At 42.0% G+C, this 21,213-nt stretch overlaps 1 protein-coding gene across 1 annotated transcript in view; it reads right to left on the bottom strand.

Moving 5' to 3' along the window:
- PKHD1 (PKHD1 ciliary IPT domain containing fibrocystin/polyductin) overlaps positions 1–21,213 on the bottom strand; it is a 249,974-nt gene that overhangs the window by 1,712 nt on the left and 227,049 nt on the right. Inside the window, 3 exon segments of the mRNA XM_054383383.1 lie at positions 4,805–4,965; positions 6,904–7,051; positions 14,439–14,526. Of these exon segments, the coding sequence (XP_054239358.1) occupies positions 4,805–4,965; positions 6,904–7,051; positions 14,439–14,526 (397 nt within the window).

The following is a 21,213-nucleotide window of genomic DNA, read 5'->3' as shown; positions in this document are numbered from 1 at the left end:
GAAAACCTGCGTCCAGTTTTGGGCTCCCCAGTTCAAGAGGGATAGGGATCTACTTGAGACAGTCCAATGGAGGCTACCAGGATGCTGAAGGGACTGGAGCACTGCCCTGGGGAGGAGAGGCTGAGAGCCCTGGGGCTGTTCAGTCTGGAGAAGAGAAGACTGAGAGGGGATTTAATAAATGTTTATAAATATCTGAGGGCTGGGGGTCAAGAGGCAGGGGACAGGCTCTGCTCAGTTGCACCCTGTGACAGGACAAGGAGTAATGGATATAAACTACAGCACAGGAGGTTCCACCTCAACATGAGGAGGAACTTCTTCACTGTTAAGGGTCACAGAGCCCTGGAACAGGCTGCCCAGAGAGGTTGTGAACTCTTCTTCTCTGGAGACCTTCAAGACCCATCTGGATGCATTCTTGTGTGACCTGTGCTGGATTCCCTGGTCCTGCTCTGGCCGGGGGGCTGGACTTGATGATCTCCAGAGATCCCTTTCCAACCCCTAACATCCTGTGATCCTGTGAAAACTACCTGGTTTAGGTTAAGGGAAACAAAGAATTAATTGGCATAGCCATAAAGAAAAATCCTCCAGAGGCTAGAGAGTCGTAGGGGGTTGGGCAGTTCACCCCAGGACATTGTGATCTGTTATTCTCTCTGTTTTCCTGTGTCTCTCTATTTAAGGGAGTGTGCAGCCAATACTCTCTGTCTCTTCTCTCCGTCTTGGGACGAATACGTGCCATTATCTTCATGGTCTGTGGGGGAGAGATTTTTCTCCTGGCCTTGGCTGGCAGCAAATTTCCAACTACACCACTGGGTCTGTTGAAGCCTGTGGTAGTCCTGGGTCTAGTTGGGGGCAGTCTGGCTGCTCTTGTATGAGTGGGGTAGAGGTGTTTGGAAGGCTCTGGATGGTTTTGACCTGATAAGCCCAGGTGAAGAACTGATCCTGATTTGTGAACGTATTCCTTTTACCTGAACACCTTTTGTATGTATTTGTAAATAGAATTTCCATTTAAATTTCCAATCCAGTGTCGGGAGCATTTTTATTTCAATCCATGGGAAGTGGGTAAAATATTTTTTCTGTCATTTTTGCCCTGGGCTCAGAACTAGGACATTACCTAAAATTAAGTAACATGTTTAAGAGCATTGTCCAGATGCTCCTTGAGTTCTTTGAGCTCTGACAAGCATGTGAATGACTTCATGCTTGTACTCACTTCTGTTAAAGAGCATTGGCTTTTTCATTTTTATTTTGTTTTTCACCTTGTACACTCATGGCTTTCAATTTCAAGATTGTAACTCTTGGAAATCCACTGGAAAGTTGCCAGTAAATTTCCAGTGGTCACACATGTTTCTGCGTGTAGCAGTTTTCCTCTTGAAGATTGCTTTAAGGTTAGGTAGGTGGCTGGTTTAAAGGTACAAATTACACACATCACTAGGTTCAATTTTCTTCTTGATGCACATAAATAAGATGATCAGGTCATGACCTCCTATATCAAAGCTTTATGTTAGTTCTTGATATGTACTGATGCCCTCTCCATCTCCAAAGGTGTCGTTTTCTAGGGGGAAAATAGGGCTTTTCAAATGAGTTTGAATTAATGGAGGAGACTAAATGTTTTCTTGATAGAAGCAGTCTTGAGGATGAAATACTGCCTTGAGATTTATATGACACAGTAATCTAAAATATCCTGATTTCTTCAAATTAAATACAAACTATTTTATATCATTAAAGCCCACAATTAACTGGATTAAGTACCTGTTAACAGACCGAGCTCAGATGGTAATTATACATGGGAAATAATTCTCAGAGGTGGGGATGTGTGGCAGTAACAGACATCAGCAGTGAAATGGAAGCTATTCAGTGCTTCCACCAGTGGTTTGGAATTAAAACTAAAATTGATTCTGATTAAATTTTACCAAAGGTGATAAAAATGGCAAACTGGTAGAAAGAAAGAAAGGGAAGCTGATCTGAGCAACCTAGAATTAGATGCAGACCCTGTTTGCAGAATGGGAAAACCTCTTAATGGATGCAACAGGGATTTATGAGTGATGGTCAGCAAGGAGTTCAGGATAAGGATCAGTAAGGTACAACATCTGAAAGGATCAGAATAATGCTTTAATAATGGAGCAGTGAGTGCTATCAGAGAAGTTATTTTATTTTTTAGGGTTACATACATCAGACATCCAAACCAGGTCTGAATAAAACAGAGTCTAGAAAAGAAAGAACCACAAGAAGGATTTCAAATGGCCAGGACTTATGAGTCTTAAATTATAACTACAATTTGAATCTAGGGACCAGGTATTTTCACACAAAGAAAAAACCCTCATAAGAAAAGGTTATGTAATATAAGAAATGAATCATCTAGATTAGGCCCCAAAGCTGGAAAAGAAGAGGGCTGGAACACCTCTCCTGTGACAAAAGGCTGAGAGCGTTTGGGTTGCTCAGTCTGGAGAAGGTTCCAGGCAGAACTTATTGTAGGGGACCTATCAGAAAGATGGGGACAGTCTCTTTTTCAGGGCTTGTTGTGACAGGATGAGGGGTAATGGTTTTATACTAAAAGAAAGGAGATTTGCACTAGATTGAAGGCAGAGTACAAGTAAAGCAGTGGACCAGGTTATCCAAAGAGGTGGTAGAAACCCTATCCCTGGAAACATTCCAGTTCATGTTGGACAGGGCTCTGAGCAACTTGATCTACTTGAAGATGTTCCTGCTCACTTCATGGATGCTGAACTAGATGACCTTTAAAAGTCCCCTTCAACCCAAACAATCTTGTGATTCTATGATTTTAAGTTGGTGAACCAGCAGAATGCATTGCAAAAAGAAACAGTATGTTCCTCTAACTCCAGGTGCTGTTCTGTTAACCATCCTTCAGTCACTCAAAGTTTATGTGATCAAGAGAGAGAGAATTATAAGACACTGTGGAGATTTTGTTGTTGTTGTTGCACCAAGGTCAAAGCAGTATCTTGAACCCTTTTCCCCTGCAGTACTGTACATTTGCACACAGAGATTTCTTCCCAATCTGCATCTTCACCTACTTGTTCTGGGACAACAACCAAGGTCCCTCCCTTTGCACCGTACAAGAATATACGAACTGAAACACTCTGCCTTGCAAGGCTTTCTGTGGTGATTAATAATAAACACTCTGAACACTTAATTGTATTAGAAAGGTGAGATTTCTTGTGGGGGGAAGGCAAATAAAGTAGAAACTAAACAAAAAGACTGTAGCTTTGATTTCCTCTTCTCCTCTCTCTCTCCAAAATCAACAGCACTTTAAATAAGGGGAAATCAAACATTAGACATTTCCAAGTCCTGTGTATTAAATTCACTTAAGATATTGTTACCCTTGTCGGGGTTTGAACATATCAGGGAAATCTTTTTGTCTTGCAACTATTCCTAAAAGACTTTAAGTGGCTGGATTGCCTTTTTCTGACCAAAAAAAATAAAAAAAGAAAGAAAAAAGAAAAAAAAAATCTTACCATGAATTATTTACATGATGGCTCCAATCAACTCTATACCTGTCAGCCTCCCCAGCCAAAATGAAAGTTCACTATGTAAAGGTGCCAAGGGAGAATGGCAGCCTCCCACTGCGAGTTTATAGACAGAACTAAGTCAGCACGCATTATGTGTCAGAGCCAACATCAGACAGAATCAGATCCTTTGATCTCAGACCTCCACAGGAAGCTTAGATCTCAGACAAATTAGATAAAAAATGAATTTATAGCAGATATGTATCCTGAGGCACACAGCTGAACGCTGTGTTTTGGAGGAGTACAGCAAATATCAAAACACATAAACTGCAGAATTTCCTCTCTCCTTCTCTCTCTCTCTCTCTCCCTCTGCTTTTGTGATAGATGTTAATTAAAAAGAGATAAAACTCCAGCTCATTTCTTCCTGTCTCTTATGTAATCCACAGGCTTTGGGAAGGAGAAGGAAAAATAAATTCCCAAACCAGTAAATGGGTGGTTCAGCAGGGCATCTGAATGCCCTTAGATCTGCACTGCTGGCAGGTGAGACAGGGAAAAAAAAAAAAAAAAAAGCAACCAGCCAGCTACTGTAAGAACATTTCACACTTGCAGAGAGGGAAGCCAGTGCTTTATGCTGCCAGCCACATGCCCCCAAGGCTGTCTGCTTTTCTGTGACCTCAGAAGAAGTCGTATTTGATCAGCAGATGATGAAAAGACAGGTCTCAAGGAGGTGTGCAGAAGAGGAGTGTTTGTGGCAGGGACTCTGGGGGAGTAAAGGAGGACACTGAGTGGAGTGGGTGGGGATGGAGCTGCTCTGGGGTGCTGGCTTGGATTTACTGCTCAGGAAGCACAACAGGAAGGTCTAGTGACAGGGGGAGCTAAAGAAGATTGGGCAAATGAGCCCTGAGTGTTTTCTCTACCTCCAGTGTGTGTTGCTGCAGTCCCCCACAGCCTGAAAAACTTATCCAGATCTTTTGTTTGAGCACTACAGCAGGTGAAGACCTGGACAAGAAGGAGGTCTGTTGCTGCAGTTATGCTGGGGACACTGCAGGGATATTGATTCCCTATCCTACTCCAAAACCACTGGGTGAAATCATGGACTCATTGAGCACCAGGGGGATTATGTTGCTGCTTTCAGCAGAGATAGGATTTCACATGAAGTTTATAACAGGTGATAAAATGGCAAATAGAAACATACTAAGGAGGAGGAAAGGAGTTCATAAAGTGGTAGGCCATCTAGGAAGAGTGGTGACATGGATCCTATACAAAACTCTTAATTGAAGAGACCTAAACTGACTCTTTTGACGTGTGACTGTTTATAACTGTGAATTATTGTCAAACTGCTGTCTTACCTCCTGCTACATGCAAGCTACTTTTATTTTCTCCTTGACTGGAGCAAGGCTGGATGTGAGCTGCATGAGGCTGCACTTGTTTATGGGGTGCCTTGGTGCTAGCTTGTGGTGCATCAGCTCGTTCAGTCCTCATTTCTGAAAGGAAAAATACAGTCACATCACTCTCAATTCACCCTCAGCTCAGCAGCAATTGTTAATACAAGAAACAGAATGTTGCTGGTGAGTTAACAGCTACTCTGGAAGTGTTTTCTCTGCCCACAAGCAGAAAGAGTTGCTTTATGTTTATACCATCTTGTGTTTTACCATTGAGGTTCTCAGCTGTTCTCTTCAGCAGAAGCCTTCCTGGTGTTGTCAGCATGTTCAGTAATAGCAGAAATGCAGACCTGATTGCAATTATTGCTCATGGTGCAGGTTAGGGGAAAGACCCTTTAGTTTGGCTTTACAAAGTTAATTGAAAGCAAATGTTTGGAGAAATTTGGGAGAAGGTCTTAAAACTAGTGGGAGATGTCTTATTAGTGGGGATTTGCATTCACCCCTCCTCTACAGGTTACCTGTACATTTGGCTGGGTTTCAACTCCAGTTAGCATATTTGAAAGGCCAAGTTATTGGTGAATTTCAACACACCCAGAAGTTTGAAATGGCTGCTGGCCAGTCAAGCTGCCAAAGAGTTACAGTCACATCCTTTTCGCTTCAGTTCTTTTACACAAAGCAGAGTCCTCAGCAAAAGAAAGACATGGAACTCTCAGAGCAGGTACAGAACAAACCACAGAAGTGATCAGAGGGCTGGAACACCTCTGCTGTGAGGACAGGTTGAGACAGATGGGGTTGTTCAGCCTGGAGAAGAGAAGATTCTGAGGATACCTTATCATGGCCCTTCAGTACTCAAAGGGGACCTATAAGACTGGGACAATCTTTTTAGCAGGGCCTGTTGTGACACAGGACAAGAGGTAGTGGTTTTAACCTGAAAGAGAGTAGGTTGAGGTCAGACACAAGGAAGAAAATTTTTCTGATGAGGGTAGTGAATTACTGGAATGGTTTATCTGGAGAGGTGGTAGATACCCCATCCCTGGAAACATTCCAGGTCAGGCTTGATGGGTCTCTGAGCAACGTGATCTAGCTTAAGATGCTCCTCCTCACTGCATGAGGGTTTGAATAGATGACCTTTAAAGGTCCCTTCTAACCCAAACCATTCTATGATTCAAAACAGCCTTATGCCTTCTTCAGTGGGAAAGCCTCTCTGGGCTAGCTGTATTTGTCTTAAGACCAATGCTAAAAATCAAGCAACCTAAGGGTAAGGTAGTAAAGGCATGGGTTTGCTTAGGGGAGAACTCCAGAGCAGCTGTAGCCCTCCCATTACCAATGTAACTTCTAGGATGCTGACAGTCTGATGTGGGCATGGCTGTGCTGCCATGACTGTCCCATCACACTGCAGCTGTGTCTGGTTCTTAGCCAGCACTAAGGCTTTGCATAATCTCATCACAGAGATATTTTGCAATGTCACCCTTCATCAGGCAAATGCAGTGGCTGAAGAGATCATCTCAGTCATAGCAAATGATTCCTCTGTTTCTCAACTCCTTCTCTGCATTACAAAAACCTGTTTTCAATCACGTTTCACATAGGGTTAGAAGTTTTTCAGACTAGATATTGGCAAGAAATTCTTTAGAGTAAGGATGGTGAGACACTGGAACAGGTTGCCCAGGGAGGCCATGGATGCCTCCTGCCTTGGAGGTGTTCAAGGTCAATTTGGATAAGGCCTTGAGCAATCTGGTCTAGTGGAAGGTGTCCCTGTCAATGTCAGGGGGATTGGAACTAGACGACATCCAAGGACCTTTCCAACTCAAACCATTCTATGAATCTATGAATTTGTTACAAGCACAAAACTGTATAACCCTGAACTCCAAACTGTACTGCTAATTATTGAACTTTCCTGAGATTTCTTCAAGTACACAGGTTGGACTTTGATGATCCTTGAGGTCTTTTCCAACCTTATTTATTCTGTGATTCTGTGAAGTACCATTGTCTGAATCTTATTGTGGCCAGTCTGGGGCTTTGTTAAATCAAACAAAGAATCTAGAAGTATAAATTTTAGTATTTCCAACTTACTGTTCTTCTTGAACCAGCAGACTGTAAGAGAGAGCATGAATGCAGATGCTGCAGAACTCAGTCTCACAAGTATCATGCTGGCCTTCACTCCCATGGGGCCAGGGAAGATGGTAAATGGCTGAGACAGCACAGTAAGCTTAGCCCCTGATAATTTAAAGCAGTCAGAGTTTATTACAAAAGTAAGAACATTAGTTTCACAGCTAAAACACCAGGTTACAACCTTTCAGCAGTGATGCTGCTGTCAAAAATGGATGCAGTACCAACCTGTAAGTTTGTCTACCTCCAGATCTCAAGACAGAGAAACTGTTTGCAACCAGAAAGGTGTTAAATTCTATACATTTTTTTGCAGGCTACACCTGATTCATACCAATGTAAGCTTCAGAGAACCTAGAAACATTCCCTAGCATGAAGCTTAAGTGCACAACACAGCAAACTCCCAATGGACTTGTTCATGTTTTCCACCATGTCAATAGTGAGCATTACAAACTAAAAATCACAGAATCACAGAATACTTCTGGTTGGAAGAGACCTCAAAGATCATACAGTCCAATCCTTGACCTAGCAATGAAGGGTCAACAGTAAAACATGTCCCCAAACGTCCTTGCTGTTAGCATGGTAAATAGCTTCTGGATGCACACAAGCTTGGAGTACTGCTCTTCCCCCAGACATCCTAAAGCTTTCTGTAAATAAGGCCAGATGAAGCCAGCTGCTATTCATAGTTTCTGTGGGCAAGAGTTTATTTGATCTCATCATCTGAGCTTCAAGGACTGGAAGATGACTAATAACACCCTTTTAAAAATCAGAAACAGAGAGAGGTTTTAGTTCCCTTAATCAATTCCAAAGTGCATTTTGGATGGAGGTGTGCCTGGGAAGGGATAGGAGTTTAACTATGTGAATTAGCACATCAACTCATTACCTGTCTTGTTACCTGGCTCATTATCAGTCGTAGTCCCACAATTCTAATCACTTTGATGAATGGATATTTCTTTTACTTGTTTGAGTTCCACTTTTAATAAAAATCTAAAAACCTTTTTTTTCCCCATCAATTCATTGCAAAATAAATAAATAAATAAAATCACAAACACTATCAGATGGAGGCTTGGAGACTAGGGTAAGTAGCTGCAAGTACCTTTATCTCAAACTAATTAGATTTGTGTCGATATTGTCCACTTGAACAAAGCAAAGCTTCATCAGAACAATGTGGGAATCATGTTCCAATTGGGAAAAAGTTGCCTGCAGGTACAAACACATAGGAACTTCAGCTCAGAGGAGCAATCTCACAGATATCAAGGTGCTTTAAAGGTGCTTGGCACTACTCTAGTAGTTTGCAAGTAGGCTGCTGTTGGTTTAAATGGAAAGTGGATGGATCAAACCCATTGGGATCCATATCAGCCAAATGAATATTACTGTAAAACAAGCAGCAAGACTATGCAGCAGTGCCATGGATAGTCTACATTCCTCAGGAGCTACCACTGAAACATTTGGGATTACTGCATTCCACATCAGCTGCATCTTCTGAGCTGTCTCCAAACAGCAAACTATGACAAGGTACCCAGAGAAACCTGAAAGTATATCCCAAACTTTAACTATATGATTGTTTACATTTTGTTTGCCTGTCTCAAACAATGAGCAAATGCCTTCATTAAGAGCCTTGCAGGGTAAAATCCTTTATACTGTCTCCAGCATGGCTCCCAATTGCAAACAAGCAGAGGTGCTTCTTTGGTGTGTAGGTTTGTAACACAGACTGAAGGTGGACAAGACTCTGATTTGCACAGGTGATACCTACCCAGATGCATCATCCATCTGCATCACTAGCTCTGAACATCTCTTTGCAACACTCTGGCTAAATGCTCATAAAAGGAGGAAGAGCTTCCCTGCAAGAGCTTTCAAAACTCTGTACTGCCCACTAAGGAGTTGGTGCATCCTGTGAGCTGCTGCTTTTCCATCTGCTCTCCCTGAAGTGAAGGCAATGGGAGCTGCAGGTGTTCAGCAGAATTCACAGGTCTATGTCCCCCCTTCCAAGGCTCAACTCCAGGTACACCCTGCACCCCAATTCTCCCTTTGCAGAGCTATGGGCAACACTTGCTGTTGATTAGCCACTTGTGACTAGGAAGAATAAATATTTCTCACTTAGAATAATACCTGGATCTTCATTTAATCCCAAGTTAAGAAGGGATTTCTTGTCTTATCAATCATATATTATGCTATTGTGTGTACCCTGTTGTACACAATCATCTATAAGTGTACTGACCTCCATCCCACACCAGTCTGATCTGCTCTAACTCTTCCTATCTATTAAGACAAACTGCTCACAAAAATACAATCTAAATATTAGTTGCCTAGCTTTTTAGCTCAGATTTTCTCATTAGCTACTCTCCTTTTGGCCACTTAACCTGCCTGAAGTTTTTGGTCTTTCTAAACTTGATTGTTTTTCTGGCTGAAATGAGCCACACTATCTTGGAGTTTTGTCATTAAAAATGCTCTGTCTCTACCTACTGTATTTTGAGGTCCTCTCTAAACATGCATAAACAAAATTATGTTTAGCACCGCAAAGGAATTCACATCAGGGCATCATGCAATGACACAGACACTGCCTTATCTCTCCTGGAAATATTTCTATCTGTCCTTCCTAGGCTTCTTTCTACCTGACGGGTCCGGTTTTACATATATATATATATATATATGGAGATGTTGATATCTATCTAAATCTATATATCCATATATGTATTCATGCAACACCAGAATAGATACTTGACACATGGTCTTACAACACTTGTGTCTTTAGACTAAATGCCAGACAGCACATTCCTGCTTCTCCATTGGCTTGCACCCATTCCAAGGCAAGAAATCAGCACTCTAGAATCATAGAATTGTTAGGGTTGGAAGGGACCTCAAGGATCACCTAGTTCCAACTCCCCTGCCACAGGCAGGGACACCTCACACTAGATCCTAATATAACTTCAGAGCCATATTTGTAGATCAATTCAAGCTTTCAAAAAAGCTTCTCTTGTATAGATGCCCTCAGACTTTTATAAACCAGAGTTTATACAGTGCCTTATCCCTGAGGTGTCAATGTCCCCCACCTTCAGCTGGTATTTCTGAGACATAAACACACCTGCCTCTTCACTATTACTGGGCTGCTCAGAGGCCCTGTGCAAGCTGCAAGATCCTGAAGGAGCCAAAAATCTTCTCTGTAAACTGTCAGGATATGCCTAGCAGAGCCCAGTCCTGGAGGCATGCTCTGAGTGTGCATAACCTGTTGCTCCCATAAAAATGACCAGGTGTAGGCAAACAGCTAGTGAAAGGCACTGTGAAAATAACTGGGAGCACAGATGGAAAATTCCTGAATACAAACAGGATTTAAAAAAAAAAAAAAAAGAGGGAATGAAAGGATTTAATTTGCAGGAAAAAGTTTACTGTGGCAACTTAGCTGATCTTAAGTACTCTATCCTTACATAGGATGCATAGCTAGGGAACCTAGAGAGAAAGAAACAGCTCTCTCCATACCAGCTCACCTTATTTTGGGGATCTTGAATGAACAGCACAAGAGTCACCCAGTTCTCTAGCTTCCTGGGTAATACCAACATGGAGGTGTAACAGAAGTCAGGCTGTTTAGAGATTTGGCCCTGCTCCACTCATTCAAACAAAACTTAACTCTCTTTCTGCAAACTCCAACTGCCTGTAGAGTTTTATGTTCAGCTACCAAATCAAAAATCATACAGTGGGGCTTAGCTGGCAGTGAATACAAGTTTTCAGTTTGTGCCTGAACTGGAGATAGTCCTGCAAAGTAATAAAAGTTGCATTGCAATTAACAGTGTCCAGACAACTATCCCTTAAGCCCCTCAGAGACTTTTGGTGACTTTTAGGATGCCTCAGAAAACTTAAATTTAATGTCCTTCCTAATAATATACTTTTTGTCTGATCCCAGAAATTTCATATAGGACCAGGTCTTCAGACTCACTTGTGTACCATATTCTTGATGAAGTGGAGAACCTTAGCTTCTGAACCTTGGTTCCTTGAGCTTGTTGTGAAATGACATTTACTGTGCAGAGTATCATGAGTAACACTCATGAGTAACACTCTCTATATCATGAGAGTATTAAAGGGATCAAGCAAAGGTAATGGGAAATGCATATCTATGAGAAAGTTCTAGATGCTCATCTTTTTGCTCTAATATGTGTCTTGGTGGCTATGTCACCAAGTTTAGGAAAGCATTAGTGAGAGACTCAATATTTTCTGTTCTAAAAGAATGGTCTCAAGGAGACAGCCACTGCAATTAAGAGAAAAGAGCTGACTGGGTTAACTCTTTTCTGATTTATAGATGTTTCACCTCACCATTTGGTCATATTGTCTCCTGCCATACTGTTAAATCATTTTGAACTTTTCTCCAACCTTCTCAGACACTTTGAAAGTTATTGGTCATCAAAAATGTCTGTGGTGACTTCCCTGTGTTTGTAGAGAAGATATGTTCAGCGAGAAACCTGGCAGGGGACAGCTCCATGGGGAATGTTAAAATGAGACCCAGCAGAGTCTGTTTCTCTATCTCTTTACCCCTAGTTCTAAGCTAGCAGGGAATGCATTAGGACCCAACATTTAGGCTTGTCATGGCTTTTATTTTTGTAGGCTCTTTTTGAAAGTTGTAGTTTACTTTGCAACTGGATCTCCATTTTATTGTGTGTATCTTTGAGCACCAGCCAAGTCCTGGCCCTTAAGTAATGCTGACCAGGTCTGGGCTTCACTCAGGCTCTTGGGGTGAGAGGGATAAAATCCTCAAGACTGACAAATTTCAAAATGTTGGTTCAGGTGGGAGTGAGAAGTCAGAAATTCTTAGAATGCTGGACTTGCTCCAGTGATCACAAGCACAGACTTTTGCCTGCTCCAAGACAACATGTAATAACTAGTTGCTTTATGAAGCAGGTGGTTTGGCATTTTATTGCTGTTAAGCAGCACAGGTGAAGGTGCATAGAGTGTGAATGTGTGAATGTGAGGACACATATACTCTGCCATCCTTGTGTCCAGAATATTGAGCAAACTGGGGAAGTAGTAAACATCTTTGTAAGACATTTTGCAATCACAGAGGCATTGAAGCATTCAGCAGGTGGGGATTTTGATGGTAGGTCAGACAATACAGGACAATTTCTGTCTATTTTTATCTTTTTTTTTTTTTTTTTTTTATTTTTTTTTTTTGTCTATACCTATATGATACAAACAGTACCAGGATTTGTTCTCTGGCAGTAAAATCTGGTATGCCCTGACAAAACTTTTTACACCCTTAGAGCCTCTAGCCAGAAATACTGCAACGCTAACTGAGATTCCCTCCTTGCTGTGTTGACTTCTGAACTGTGGCCAGAAATTGCCTGAGACAAAGTCTTGGGCAAAAGCATGTCACATTTCAATGATTTAATAATAGAACTGCTAAAGTTTGCCTTCTCCATGACCTGGCACTATATAATTTACTAATATCCCAGTTAGTCTTGATGTACATATGTGTTTTTCTGTTTGTTTGTACAGCATCTAACACATGAAACCCACAATTTCATTGTGAGTCTCCAGGACCAGCTGCAGTGTATAAAGAAGCAATAATTTATACTGTGAATAGTGGAGATGTGGGAATCTAGATTCCTCTGATTGCTCCAGCCTGATCCTGGCTCCTCTATTTATCTACTACGCCTTAGAATCCTCTTTATGACAGAATCTGCCCAGATTACCCAGACTTTTCTTGGCTCTGATATTCATTGTAAAGCTGCTTTTGTAGAGGCTCTTGTCAGCTGTGTTCAAATACTTTATAATTGCCATTTCCAGTCTATGATGAAGCCTGGAGTACTGTACTGTACTTCTCAACAGAGACTATCTCAGCTTTCAGGCACATATGCTGCAAAGCTCAGAATATTACAGATATATATGGAAGGCTTCACAAAGATCTCTCAGGCAAGCTGGTATTTAACGTAGAAGCAAGCTAATTTGGAGCTAAACTACTTTCCATGAGGCAGTTTGGCTGCTGTCAGATGAAGCAGCCTCAGTGTGCTAGACGGGACCCATTTCGCTTAAATGCTGCTTTCGTATGCTTCAAAGGATGAGAGCAATAAGGACGTTTGTCAAAGGAAAAACTGCAGCAAACTATTACATGCACAACATCTGTACTGTGCACTTCCTTCTTTGCTGGAGTTTATTGACTATTAATTTGATGCATGAATCTTTTAAAGAATGTGAAGTGCATTTCTCTTCAATGACTTTTTTTTTCTTTTTTTTTCCTCCTCTTTTTCTCCTTCTCCCTCCTTTTCTTCCTTCCTTCCTTCTCACCTTCCTTCTTCCTTTCCCTCCTTCCTTCCTTCCACCTGAATTCTTTCCTTCCAAATTCTGAATTCCTTCCTTTCAAATTCCTTTCTTCCTTCCTCCAAATTCCTTCCTTCCTTTTTCTTTCCTTCTTTCGTTCCAAATTCTTTCCTTCCAAATTCCTTCCTTCCAAATTCCTTCCTCCATTTTTCTGAATTACTTGATTCTGAATCAATTCTTCCCTCTTTCCTTCCTTCTTTCTTTCCAAATTCCTTCCTTATGAATTCTGTTCTTCCTTCCAAATTCCATCCTTCCTTCAAAATTCAATCCTTCCCTCTGAATTCCTTCTTTCCAAATGACTTCCTTTCAAATTCCTTCCTTCCTTCAAAATTCAATCCTTCCTTCTTAATTCCTTCCTTCCTTTCAAATTCCTTTCTTCCTTTCAAATTCCTTCCTTTCTTCCAAATTCTCTCCTTCCATATTCCTTCCTTCCTTCTGAATTCTTTCCTTCCAACAAAGTACTTTACCTGTAATAGGAAGCTACCGTTCTCAATGTGCATGGTTCCTACTTACATTTAAAGACTTTAGCAAGGAAAATCAGGATAATTTATAATCAATACCATTTCCACTTTCTAGTGTACAGGCAGATGATCTTCCACAGGTATTGGTTCAGCACTGTACTTAATGTGCTGTATCTCAGTACATTCAGAGCCTCAATAACCTCCAGAGAAATATTCGCATTCTTAGAGTTAATCATGAGCTCAGGTTGTTCAATAAATGAGGACCAGAAGGGAAACATTTAGATCCCTCATGAAAAACATTTTCACACTGTAGTATGTTAATTACAAACAATAGGCAGTTGTTTCTGTCTGTTCTTGGCCAGGTCCTTTGCTGGAACAAACAAGTTGTCACTGACTTCAGGGAAATCTCCCCAGTTAACATTAACTGAAAATCAACTATTAGGATTTCTAATTCTTCATTCTTTTCTTTGTTTTTTGACCTAAGACATGTCTTTTCAAGATAAGCTAATTGATACACTTCCTTTAAGTGGTCAGAACATGAAAATACTTTTTATAAGCTCCTTTTTCTCTAACCTATGACTGGGCAGTTCACCAAACTCCTGCTGTAACCTTACTTATTCAGTCCAAAATACAAGTTTGCCAATCCAGTTCTTCTCGGGGAGAGCTCCCACTTTAATCACCATCATTCTCCATAGCTGCCTTGCCATAGCACTTGCTATAAGAAAATGCAACCAAACCTCTCAAACCAGCCTCAGAGGAGCCTTTGAGGTGAGCTGAAACAACCCAGGGTTCTGAAGGAGGCCCCAGTTTGTCAATTCTTTGACCCTAGAAAGAAGAAGAAAAAAATAGAATTATCGTCCTGTCTCCTTAACAAGTTGAATGAAAGTTTGATGGTTTTAACAGCTGCAATGTTTTTTTAATGGCCACTGGGAGGGCAGTTTGCTTCTACATGTCACGTGTTGGAAATGTCACAAATCTCACCTTAAGTCTTTAAGATGAGCTCAGTGGAACCAGTTCTGACAACTTCAGATCTATTTCAGTAAAGTCTGGCAAGGTTTGCTGCTTCACTTGAATTATCTGGGGTCACATTCCCATCACCTATGAGATGTAGCTACATTCTCACATCACAGTCTCACAGTATATCAGAGGTTGGAAGGGACCTCAAGAGATCATCAGGTCCAGCCCCCCTGCAAAGCAGGATCACCTAGGATAGTCTGCACAGGAATGCATCCAGGTGGGGTTTGAAAGTCTCCAGAGAAGGAGACTCCACAACTCCCCAGGCAGCCTGTTCCAGGGCTTCTTTCTCTCACTGGAAAGAAGTTTTTCCTCATGTTGAGCTGAAATCTTCTATGTTCTAGTTTAAACACATTGTTCCTTATCCTATCACTGTGTACCACCAAAAAGAGCCTGGCCCCCTCCTCCCGACACCCACCCCTCACATATTGATAGACATTGATCAGATCTCCTCTCAGTCTTCTCTAGACTAAACAGCCCCAGGGATCTCAGTCTGTCTTTGACACTATGGCTTCTATGTCATCTTAGTTCCCAGGAGTTTCCCAGGATTATGTCCAGATGACTTTGGAATATCTCCAAGGATGACGACTCCATGAGTTCAAGGAAACTCTGCAGAGTCAGTCTATTTGGTCAGGCTGAAGATTGAAGTTCCTCATACAATCAGTATGGACCCAGGCTGCTGCTTCAAGGACTTGTGTTAGCACCTCTGTCAGTGTTAAATCACATCACACAGAAGCCCAAGCTTGTTTTATTCATACTGATCTCTACACATCACAGCTCTGCATGGCGTGGACTTGCTTAGGCAGATCAGGACTTGTTATATCTCTGTGGGCATTTAGGCTGGGTGCCTCCAAGAAAAGAAGCCACAGAGTTGAGACCTCCAGTGTCCAGTGTCCAGCCCAGTGGGTGGCCACAGGAAATAGTCTATTTCTGCCCATAAATCCTGCACCCTGGCTGCAATTGAGGCCCTGTTCCTGGAGACCTTCAAGATCAGACTTGGCAGCCTGATCTATTTGGAGATGTCCCTGCTGACTGCAGGGAGGTTGGACAAGCTGACCTTTGAAGGTCCCTTTCAACCCAACACAATCTGTGAATCTTACTTCCTATCCAAGGGATTTTCTACATTAGTAATGCAAGTGGCAATACTTATTTTCTGCTAATGTGGCAGTTTAGGCTGGAAGGAACCGGAAGGAGAACTGTACGAAACCACGACTGATTTAGCTTATCATGCACTTTGATACCTTGGATGAGAGCAAGATGTATGGAAATAGGGAACAGACATCAATTCCAAGAAAAACAGCAGCACCAAGCTAATAAAAAGTCCTTTTGTTTTAACACCCAGTTTACAGAGGGAAAACTGAGAAATTAACAAAATAAATCATTTCCCTGTCACATCAGAAGTATGTGATAGACACAATAATTTTATGAATTCAGAAACCAAATGCCTTCACCCCAAAATCTTCATTGCAGATAACAGTGAAAGCTGCAAATGCTTGCTGCCCAGGAGAAAAATTCTCAGTGAGCACCTGTGAGCTCCTCTAAGAGCAGTTTCATTTCCTCTACAGAAGCACAGGATGTAGGTGGCTTAACTGCATTTCTTCATTGTAGCACATGTGTGTTCTTACCCTCCATCATCTGTGAAACCTGCAGTGAAGTATAGCAGTATACAGACACCCCAGTGAAAGATATTGGTTTGGGGGTTTTGGGTTTTTTTGTTTGTTTGGGTTGTTTTTTTTTTTTCTCCAAGACTGAAATTTAAATTAGAGCATCCCAGGAGAGAGATTTTTGCATTTGAATAAAGAATCAACAATTTATTCTCAGCCTGTACAATTTCATTCCCTCTCCCAGTGCTTTGTGTCATTTAGTATCTCATTTATATATAATTTTTGTATATATATATATATATATATATAAACCTTTTAATGTTCAATTGCAGTGAAGTGGCTGGGGGTTTAATATTGTCTTAAAATGAAAGTGGAAAAGCTATTCATTCATCCCTAGTGTTTTCTTAGAGATGTTTTTATAACCACAGAAGATGCATGGAGCATAAGTTTCCTTTGGCTGAATTCAGCTTTTTAGTTTGGGGGTTCTGCTGTGTGTTTGGGTTTTGTTGTATTTGGTTGGTTGGTTGGTTTGATTTGATTTGGTTTGGTTTGGTTGTTTTGGGGTTTTGTTTAGTTTGGTTGGGTTTTTTTGTTTTGTTTTGGTTAGTTGGTTTTTGGTTGGTTGGTTTGATTTGATTTGGTTTGTTTTGTTTGTTTGTTTTGGGGTTTTCTTTGGTTGGGTTGGTTGGGATTTTTTGTTTTGTTTTGGTTAGTTGGGGTTTGTTTGTTTTCTTTGGTTTTTGTTTTGTTTTGCTTTGCTTTTTTTCCCCAGGGTGTTACTATGCACCAGAAACTACAGAATTATAAAGTTATGGAATGCTTTGGATTTAAAGACACCTTTAAAGACTGCCTAGTCCAGCCCCCCTGCAATGAGCAGGGACATCTTCAACTGGATCAGATTGCTCAGATTGTGGTCCAACCCACGGTGGAATGTTTCCAAGAATGAAGCACTCATACCTCTCTGGGCAACCTCGTCCACTGTTTCACCACCCTCATTGTAAAAGATTTCTTGCTTCTATCTAGTCTAAATAAAAGAAAACCATCACCACTTGTTCTGTCACAACAGGCCCTGCTAAAAAAAAAAATATTGGTCTCACCTTTCTTTGAGGTCCCAGTCAAGTCACAAAACAGCTGCAATAAGGTTTCCCTGCAGCCTTCTCTTCTCCAGGCTGAACAACCCCAGCTCCTTCAGCCAGTGCTCACAGCAGAGGGGTTCCAACCCTCTGATCATTTTTCTAGCCCTCCCCTGGACCCACTCCAATGTTCATGTCTTTAACATTAGCATGAGATGCCCTGACTCCACAGGCCTTACAGTCTAAAACTGTGCTCATCTCACATTTCAGAGAAGGCTGTTGCAAATTGTGGCGCTAGGAAGCATACATTCCTTCTCTTTTGGGTGAGCAATTGCAAAGAAAACAAAACAGAAAAAGACAAAACAAATCCACACATGCTTAAAAACTGATATCTGTTTGCAGGTGAAACAAATCCACACATGCTTAAAAACTGATATCTGTTTGCAGGTGGAACAAATCCACACATGCTTAAAACCTGACGTCTGTTTGCAGGTGATTTGAATCTAGCTAGCACAGGACAGAACGTGGGGTGCGTGTGCCACATGGTCCAATCTGACTTTTGCAGGAGGGAGCTTCTGCCTTCAGGTGCAACCCTGCACACTGCAAGTGACATTCCTGCAGATGAGTGTCAGTGTGGAGGAGGAGAGAAGAGCAGTCTGCTGCTCCCCCGGTGATTTGTGCTGGAAGGAAAATAGGCTTTCCTGGAACAGCTTTGCCACTGGGAGGTGGGGATGGGCAAGCATGCCTAGACTGGAGTGAGAAGAACCTGCCTTCTTCCTGATGGGCATGAAAAGCATGCTGCTTTGTCACTAGCCTCAAGTCTCCTGCTGGGAAGGAGCAGTCTGGTTTGCAATTCCCTGCTGACAACACACGATGGGGAGCAGCTCGTTTGCTCTGTGCCTTGCAGCTCTTCTAAACGTGGGCACAGCGGGCAAGAAGGAGCTGCTTGTGATACCTTAGTCAGCAGGGACTCTAGGGTCAGCATCCCAGAGCCTTTCACTATCACTGCCAACACACATCTGTAGAACATGTTGAGGCTCTGTGGGAGATCAAGTGTCTGCTCTCTAGTAGCAAGGAAATTAGAGGTTGTGGAAAGTAGAGGGTCTGCTGCAGGTATTAAGATGTGACATAGAAACTACATGGAGAAATTTCATGCAGAGGGAAAGAAATCTCCCTGAAACAAAGGAGAACTTGTAATTTTAATTATAATTACCATAATAACTATAATAATGACAACAACAAGAACAACAAAGCCATCATAATAATAATAATAGTAATCATAATAATAAAAATAGCTATTATTGTCAATTATCTTCAAGGGGAAAGAGATGAGGCTTGAGAGCCTGCAACAAAGACCCATTAAATTTGATGGATACATCAATACTAGAAAACTAACTAACACCACAGAACAAGCTTGGACATTGAGACTTGATCATCTCTACTGTTAAACTGTCAATCCATCACAAGCTGTGGTCCAGATCCAAATTCCAGGACAACACCCCAGAATCACAGAAACATTTGGATTGGAAAAGACCCTCAGGATCACCAAGTCCAACCAAGAACCCTGCTCTAAAAGGTTCACCCCTAAACCATATGCCCAGGCACTAAATCCAAATGACATTTAAACACATCCAGGGTGTGTGACTCAACCACCTCCCTGGGCAGCACATTCCAATGCCCGACCACTCTTTCTATGATTTTTTTTTTCCCTATTTGTCTAAACCTACCCAGTCACAGCTTGAGGCCATTCCCTATTGTTCTACCACTAATTACCTGTGAGAAGAGACCAGCACCAGCCTCTCCACAATGTCCTTTCAGGTAGTTGTAGACAGCAACAAGGTCTTCCTTCAACCTCTTTTTCCAACTAACCATCCCCAGCTCCTTCAGTTGCTCTTCATAAGATTTATTCTCCAGGCCCTTCCCCAGCTTGGTTTGCTCCTCTGCACTTGCTCCAGTACCTCAATATCTCTCTTGTGTTGAGGTGCCCAGAACTGAACAGAATACTTGAGGTGTGACCTCACCAGAGCTGAGTACAAGGGACAGTCACCTCCCTACTCTTGCTGGACACAGGAAAAAACAAACAAACAAACAAACAAACAAAAAAACAAAAAAAAAAAACCAAACCAAACCAAAACAAAACACCAAAAAAAAAAAAACAGGAGACAGGAGTAACTTAACAAATCCACTCAAGGGTGAAGAAGGATCACTAGGAGCAGTTGGAACAAGAAGGACAGAGCCAGTTCATCAAAGAGTAGAAAGACATCCTCCAAATTCCTTAGTGAGTTGCATTAATTGCTGTAGATATGTGGAAACATCCCTGCTCACAAAGCTGCCTGCTAGTGGTGAGGAGCTAAGCCAGGCCTCCTCCATAACCCTCTCCTGAAGTTTACTGTTGGAGAAACATCTTTTATTAAATGTAAACAGCATCCCGCCGGAGGTCAGAGCCTTGCTGCTGCTGCGTATCCCAAGGTAATACCACTTTAAGCTCCACATAAACTCTTAAACAGTTTCTATCCTAAAACCAGACCGTAGGTGGTAGAGTTTTTTACGATATGTTATAATAGTGCAATAAATCTGTTAGCTTAAAATCGAATCTCCGTGGCCTTTTAGAGAAATCATCATTAAATGCAAGGCCCTGTTAATGATGCCATCCCAGTGAAATTGTTTAATCTGCTAGGGGGGTGAAAGGTCACCAAATGAATTTTTTATAATACATCAACTTGACACGCAATAGGGAAAACTGTAATAGATAAAAGCAAAGGAAAAGGGCACTGTCTTCTTCTGATAGGTCAATAGCAGCCAAGAGAGTCACTCATCCACTTTTCCTTCACTACCGTGCTCCTTTTCCATTTAATATGGACACCCAATTAATACCTCAGCACCATAGACAACCTCATTTTAGGTGAATTATAGCAATTTCTTCCCCCTTCTCCGAAATGAAAGTGATCACAATACATCATAGCATTGTGCGAATTAACGTTAATTGATTCGAGTTACCCAGCATTGATGGGCCACTTCTATAATCTGGGCCTTATTGGGAGCTGGAAGGGATGGAGGGAAGATTAGATTGCATCCCCCGTTGCTTTGACGACGGCGGTCACCTGATGGCTTGTTAGACAGTTGTAGGCTTCTATTGCCGGCCCCAGTGGGGTCGTCAGTAAACTGGAGTGATGTCCAAACATCATTACACGCTGCTCCGATATTAAAGCAAAGGGATTAGCTCCTTATTGCAAGCAACCTGGATTTGTCATTGTGCTGTCCTTATCCAATTTCCAGATGATAATGTGACCGCGGCCTGCGGGCACAAGGTCCTACAGCCAAACCAAGGTGCGTGTGCCTGTGTGCATACATATCCACACCCACCTACACACGCAGATGCATGTATATACATGCACATATCCCCTCAAAAACCCAGCACCCCAAGCCATTTAACCCTTTGCTCGTGAGATTCCTGCTAACAAAGCATGTGGAAGAATTTTTCTGCCTTTTCCATCCGACACGCAGCAGTGGGCAGGAGCACGATGTGACGGCAAAGCGACCTGGCCTGAGAGCCACCGCAGCTGTCGCTCACTCAAGCGTCACACCAGAAGAGCTCTGCTGGTAGAGGTGATGGTACTCATGTCTTAAAGAAGGTGGAGCAGGGAAAGGATCGGTCCCTTGGAGACATGGCTGACAGCTCCCCTCTGCCATGTGCATGTCTCGTGTAAATCAGCTTTTACTGCAGGTCCCATTCATTGTCAAGGGAGAAAACGGATCCACGTGTGACAGGAGCCTGACAGGTTTTGTCTAACAGCACTGGGGTACTGCTGGGATCAGATATC

The sequence above is a fragment of the Indicator indicator genome, chromosome 9 (genome assembly GCF_027791375.1).
Source record: "Indicator indicator isolate 239-I01 chromosome 9, UM_Iind_1.1, whole genome shotgun sequence".
NCBI lineage: Eukaryota > Metazoa > Chordata > Aves > Piciformes > Indicatoridae > Indicator > Indicator indicator.
This window is presented reverse-complemented; position numbering and strand designations above follow the sequence as displayed.